At 34.4% G+C, this 6,927-nt stretch overlaps 1 protein-coding gene across 13 annotated transcripts in view; it reads right to left on the bottom strand.

The window, feature by feature from the left end:
• Positions 1-383: 383 nt before the first annotated feature.
• Positions 384-6,927, bottom strand: part of SPDL1 (spindle apparatus coiled-coil protein 1) — a 26,012-nt gene continuing 19,468 nt past the window's right edge. For 10 of the 13 annotated variants that reach the window (XM_028497295.2, XM_024115835.3, XM_024115838.2 and 7 more), the window contains 3 exons: positions 6,393-6,496; positions 5,618-5,805; positions 2,140-3,474 (listed from right to left, as the gene is read on the bottom strand). In XM_028497295.2, the coding sequence (XP_028353096.1) occupies positions 2,960-3,474; positions 5,618-5,805; positions 6,393-6,496 (807 nt within the window). In that variant the 3' untranslated portion in view covers positions 2,140-2,959. Of the gene's footprint in view, positions 877-2,139; positions 3,475-5,617; positions 5,806-6,392; positions 6,497-6,927 lie in introns of those variants that run through there. The other 3 variants (XM_024115843.3, XM_055079647.1, XM_024115834.2) reach the window with 3 other exon arrangements.

Below are 6,927 nucleotides of genomic sequence, written 5' to 3'. Positions count from 1 at the left end.
TAAAGTTTAGAATTGAAAATATATGTGTGTGTGTGTGTGTGTGTGTGTGTGTGTATGTATGTATGTATGTATATATATATATAAATTATATGTACCAGGGAATTAAGAATCCCTGAAGTTTCTTTTTTCTTCCTTTATTCCCTTAGATAACACACTATTATCTATACAGAGTAAAAAGACAAAAGGGATAAATTATAGCAGTTTTATTTTAAATTTCAAAGTTATTTTTTTCATGTAATTGAGACATAAAATTTAAATCATGTATATGAATACAAAGATGAACATATGTGCTTTACATGCTGACAAAATCTAGTTACAATATAATATATATTTTTAAACCAAGTTTTCTATTTTCACAACACAGTGAAAAACTATGTTCATAAAAATGTACATAGGAAAATATAATAGTGTGTTCTCTTTTCAAATATATATGGATCTGAAGGTACTTTAAAAATCTATATACAATGTAACCAATAAATTTGTAATAACACTTTCCTTCAGCTAATGGTTTATTCACTGTGATTCATAGTTCATCACTTAAGGAACTCTCCTGGTTAGAATCACAACCACATTTTGAATGTTTGGTCAAAGGAGCATGAAAATGCCAGTTCCTGGCACAATGAGTAGAAGGAAATAACCTACAAGATGGTATACTTCAGATAAAGACAATCTTAACTAACCCTCAGAGCAATCTTTTGGGCAAGTGGTACCTTACTCTCATTAAGTCTTTACTGCTGAGGGCACTGGGTCTCTGGAGTTGATTTGGAGGACACGTATACAATAGGGTGTGATTTCTTACAGGTTGCCTTTTCCAATTTGCTTGCAGTTTCTTTCCCTTCTTTAACTTCTGTTTGAAGCCTTGATTCAGCAGCTAACCTATAGGCATTAAACCATCCACTCTGAATTCAAATGTGGTTAGGAAAAATTAAAGAAGAAACAATCCTCCAGTATAATGGACCTCTTAATGAGACATGGTGATTTTTTTTTTTTTTTAGGTATATAAGGAGGAAAATTATAGTTGACTTCAATACCATTAAAAAAACTAAGTCACTGCTGCACTAAAAGAACCTTTTATATCAACAGACTTAATTTTTCAAATGTCTAAAGAAATGTCTTTAAGGTTGAATAAAAAGCCATGGCAAAGCCTAAATTAAAGAATTAAAATATAATAGGGTGCCTATCATAGGCATGTGTTTTGTTAGATAAACACAACAAAAAAATTTTAATGCTAGAGCAGTATTTTAATGTTAACATGACTTACAAAAAGGCAAACGCAAGGTAAAAATTAACAAGGAATCCTGGGCTGCATGAATAGATGTCTATTTATCTCATTTAAAAAACTCAAACTGAATTTAAACTAGCAAAATAATAATTTAAGAAAAAAACAGTGAAGAGATATTTTAAAGTGCCTATAAGGATATTTTATAACAAGAGCATCAATTAAATTTATAAAGCATGCAATAGTGAAGTTCCCAATAAAAGCCATATTTATTATTACAATATTACCATAGGATTGTGTGTCTAAGTTAATCATGCAGAGAGCAAAAGGTTGGAAACATCTAAAGTTAGCAGATGGACTCACACACACACACACACACAAAAACAAATGTTTTGTTATTTTATTTGTTTTTGTTTAGCAAGACAAAAAAATTCCAATGTGCTACCTGAGTCAAACAAGTAGCTAAACACATTTGCTTAAATCATTTTTATCAAGCAAAAAAAGGCAGAAAAAGAAATGAAGACAACATAGATAGTAAGGTTTGCACTGATCAATTCTGGAAATTCACCTCCAGGAATATACAATGGTCAAAACACACGTACACAGTGAATCACATATCTACAAGCATAACCTGTTGAATTCAATTCAGAACTACTCGAAACCATGTGTGTATCAGATATCATTCATTTAAAGCTGCTTCTTCCTTGAGAATATTAAGCTTTGATTTTATGTGACTTATGGGTTATAATGTGATTACATAAAATTTCAAGAAATGGGGTAATACATTACTCCTATTACTAATTCTAATAACTGCAATATTGTTGAAGTGCTTTCTTTGTTGAATACTGTTTAGTAGCACTGAAGACTTGAAAACAAATCAGATAAAACATACAAGAAAGCCCTTTTACATAAGGTGGGCTATGTCTTACTATTTCAATTCGAATGCATACAAGTAAAATGTCTTATTCTGTACCCCTCCATCGAAGACTGACCCTGGGAGTACCTTAAAGATCTCCTTTCATAGCAGACAATCCAAGCTAACTATTTTCACATCAATATGCTTAATTTTTAGAATGTCTATTTATTTTAATTACAGTTATCATTCCACTGCATAAAGACATCCTTCATCTTTTATCATCTTTTTTTACCTTCTCCATTTTCCATATTCACTTCTTTTTTGCCCATTCTTGGTCCTGCCACACACACCAAGAACGTGTTTCTTATACCACCCTAACCTCAGCCACTGTACCTACCTTTTCCTTCCACTCACTTTCTCTTACCTTCTGCCTTCTATTATTTTAATTTTTTTTTTAAAGGATAAGGTCCTTAAAACATTAATTCCTACAGACATACATGTCTGACACTTCCTCTTTTAGTCACAAACTCAATTATGCAGAAACCAGAGGCTTTGAAGTTTGGGTGTAAATTGAAAATGAATTACCTTTGATATTTTAAAATGTCAAATAGGTATTAAAGCACATTCTTGAAGGCTTAGGATAAACAATTTCAAAAGCCATAAAACATTTCACCTTACAGTTTTTTGGAAGGCTGAAATTTCTTAGACTAATGGAAAGCCCTTTTAGGAGATAAGTTAATTTTTTTTCATGGCAACTCTTGAACCAGGAAAAAAATAAAACTGTACATTTATTCAAACCAACAAAACATTCAGAGAGGTACTAGACTGTGGTATTTCTGCCTCATGACACAGAAAAGTTTTACTTTTTAAAACAGTTCCCTTATTCAGGAGTCCTTTTCCCCTGTAATCATTTTAGTCTTTCTTAAAGTTTTAGAAAATCGGAAGGTAGGCAGATGAAATTGGGGAATTATACTGCATGCAATACTAAGAAAATAGATAAAGAAACAGATAGTGCAGTTCATGCAGCGATAGAGAAGAGATGGAGAGGGCTGCTCACTGCCTTGAAGGAAAGAGGACACTGACCTGGGAGAGTTAGGGGTGTTTCCACTTCTTTCACTTAAGGCTTCCGACTCAGCTGGAACTCCTATAAGTTTCACACATTTCTTTTCCTTCCTTGGCTGAATACCCATGGAAAGATTTTTGTAAGGAGACAGAATGACTCCTGATGTGCTTACAGAAACTACTAAATTGTTAGGACAGGACTGTACCTCCTCTTTCTGAGGTGGTAATCTATAAACTTCTTCCTCAACAGCACTGGTGGTACATACATTGTTAGGGGTGGTTATATCCACAGGAAGTACCTCACGCCTCTTTTTGAGTACAGGCACTTCAATTTTCTCTGAGAAAAAAAAACAATTAAAAATAGACCGAGTCAATAAATCAAACACACAATCAACATAAGGTAGAACTAGTTATAAATGTATTTTTTCCCTTTCCTTTTTTTCCACTTCCATTCCTTTAAAACCCATTCATCTCCTTACTGAAATACATTGTCTTTAATCCTTTCTTTTTCATGGATTCCATTAACTATATCTTTTCAAGGTTATCTGGCTATAAATTTTTCTTTAGGATCTCAATATATTTGACTCTCTAGGAATGAACACTTAAATGTTCTCTTCTAGGGTTATGATAAAAGTTGCATGGGGCTTCATAAGATCTCACCATGGAAATCAGGAAGGATATAGTGGCAAAGAGTCAAGGAATCCAGGTACTAATCCTAGTGCTAACAATACTCTGCAGCTGGGTGACCTTGGGAAAGTCCTTAACCTCTATAAGCTTTGTATTCTTTCTTTTTTAAAACCTTGAATAATAATAGTCATCATTTATTGAGCAACTACTAAGTGCAAAGCACTGTGTTAATCTGCTATGTGCATTCACATTTAATCTAAGGTGTGAGCTTTGTTTTCTTTACCTGTAAAATGGAGATTAAAAGCACCCATTGAGTGAAGACTCAATACTGTGTCTTATAAGGATTAACATAACATCATTCCATCCCTTATGCGGGTCCATATACACAGTCACAGAATTAACTGTTCTAATACCTTTTCTGCATCCCCATACCAATGTGTCTTTCATTTTCAAAATCAAAATATTAGTGAGGTTGGAGAAACCATGGTTGAATGTGGGGTTGGTGTTCCTGTTGGTATCACTATTGTTTTTAAATCAGTATTTTTTTCTCTAGCACTGCTCCTTTGAAATCCACACCATCTAGATTCAATATACTTCCTCCTGCTTGCTGTATTCAGTTCACAGCAGACCTTTGAAATTTGAAACAGATAATTCTTAATCAGGACAGGCTATAATCAGGGAAGGGAGAAAGGATGAGAGAAAAAGAAGCTTTTTTAAACTGTAAAGAATCCTTATTATTGCTGACAACCTCCCCACTATTGAGAATCACTTCAGTCCCTGAAATAATGATGAAGAGAGAGTTGTAGGCATGCGAACAGTATTGGGGCTGAAAAATCTATAACCTAAAACATGTAACAGCACTTTATTTTTAGTCTAAAAACCATCACATTCTTAGACTCTTTTATTTGGGGCCTTTTATTTTTTAATTTACATAATGTAAAATCACTTTTTTTTTTTTTTTTTTGCGGTATGTGGGCCTCTCACTGCTGTGGCCTCTCCCGCCGTGGAGCACAGGCTCCGGAAGTGCAGGCCCAGCGGCCCTGGCCCACAGGCCCAGCCGCTCCGCAGCATGTGGGATCCTCCTGGACCAGGGCACGAACCCGCGTCCCCCACATCAGCAGGCAGACTCCCAACCACTGCGCCACCAGGGAAGCCCCAAATCACTTTTTAAAATGTATAATATGCAGAGCCTATATGCTTAGGCTATTTCCTATCTCAGTGATTAGACTTGAGAGTTGTCCTCTAATATCTGTCCTGCTATTCCTTAATAGAATCCCAAAGATTTAGTTGGGAACATGGACCCTGAGAATCAAGGCTGAATTTCTCTGCTATTCCTATAGGCAGGTAAGGCCACGTGACTAAATTCTGCTCAAGGAGATATATGTTGATGAACAATGCAAAAGAAGCCTAGATCCTGACATTGACCAGTCTTAGAATGCCCCCTCCAGACTTTTATCAAGGAGAGGAATAAATACCTATCTTGTTTAAGTCTCCATTATTTTAAGTTTTCTATAAACATTAGTATTAACTAATAGAGCTCTCAAACATCAGTTGCCTCAACAAAACTGAACTCTTTGGTATTACATAAGATGCTGCAATCTTAAATGGAAAAGTCTCAAATGTCAAAGTTCTACTATACAGATATCCAAAAAGAATACCCATTATATTCATGCACATCTAGTACCCAGTTTCTCTTTGAATTTTCCTACACATTTTGTAGCAATAAATTTATTAAACACAGATACACAGCCACAAATTAGTTTGTAATATGATGTGCATAAAGCTGTAGCAAGAAAAAAAAAATCTCTTAGAGCTTCTCGTGATATAAAAGACAAAATATGAGACATACATACCTTCAGGTTCATACTTCAGTTTTAACTCATCTAGTTTAGCTCTCAGTTTCATATTTTCACTTTGGGAAAGCTGGAGGCACCTTTCATTCAAAAAAAGTTTTCGCTCAATATCCAGAGCCCGCTGGCTCTCAAATAATGCTTTCATTCGCTGAATGGACAATTCACCTTTAGTGCTTTCATTTTCTTTGCTATATTAATAAAAAAAAAAGAGAACCAAGGACTATTAAAATAACACAATAAGCAAGTGTAATAGGTAGTACAAATTATTTACTATATTATATATTTGAACTCTTAGTAAAATATATTTCCCTGGGTTTTTAGTAACAAAGAAACAATAAGCAAAATAAGATTTAACAATAGCAGTTTCAAATTAAAGAAAAATCTCATTTCAAAGGAAATGAACAAAGGGGGGCATATTTTCCACATTTATGCATGTATAAATAAATTCCTTTAAGTTTTAAGTTACATGATATTTATTCTTTAAAAATTTAGACTATAAGAACATTTTCTACTTTAAAGTTCTTTTTTACTTACTAATCTGAAAAGCTTTATGAAAAACATAAAGAACTAAAAACATTTCATTATTCATTGAAAGTATTTTTCTTCAATAACCAGCACTAATTATATCTTGAATAAATCTCATTTGCTGCACAGAGGTTATTTCTGTTACCATTCCTTTCTGGAATTTTCTTTTGGCAATTTAAAAACGAAACTATTACCACGTATTATAAACAAGTCAAAAGAGTCTCTGTCTTCCCAAGCCCCCAACACTTACTTTAAGTTTTCAAGCTTTATTTGAAGTAAATCTGTGTAATAGGTGTCATCTTCCAGAGCAACAGAGTTGGCTGAAGGCTTAGATTCCATACTTTCATATAAACTCTAAAGAAAACAATTCTTATTACTTAAAATAAGTAACAAATTAGGTTACCATAGGCTTATTAATAATAGTATCAGCTACCACTTATTGAATGCTTACCATATGGCAGACACTGTGCTAAGCACTATCCACTTAACTCATTTATCTTCTGAAGTAGGTACAAGAATGAGCATTCTTCTCCTACAGATGAGGGAACTGACTCACAATGCTAGAGGCAAGTAAACTGAGAAGAGAGAATCTGAATGCAGATCTATCTCCAAAGCCTATGGTTCTAAGTACACCTGTATCCTCCCTCTGGTTTCTCTCTTCTGGCTTTTAAAATGGAAGAAACAGGGCTTCCCTGGTGGCGCAGTGGTTGAGAGTCCGCCTGCCGATGCAGGGGACACGGGTTCGTGCCCCGGTCCGGGAAAATCCCACATGCCGTGGAGCGGCT

This window comes from Physeter macrocephalus, chromosome 2 (assembly GCF_002837175.3).
Source record: "Physeter macrocephalus isolate SW-GA chromosome 2, ASM283717v5, whole genome shotgun sequence".
NCBI lineage: Eukaryota > Metazoa > Chordata > Mammalia > Artiodactyla > Physeteridae > Physeter > Physeter macrocephalus.
This window is presented reverse-complemented; position numbering and strand designations above follow the sequence as displayed.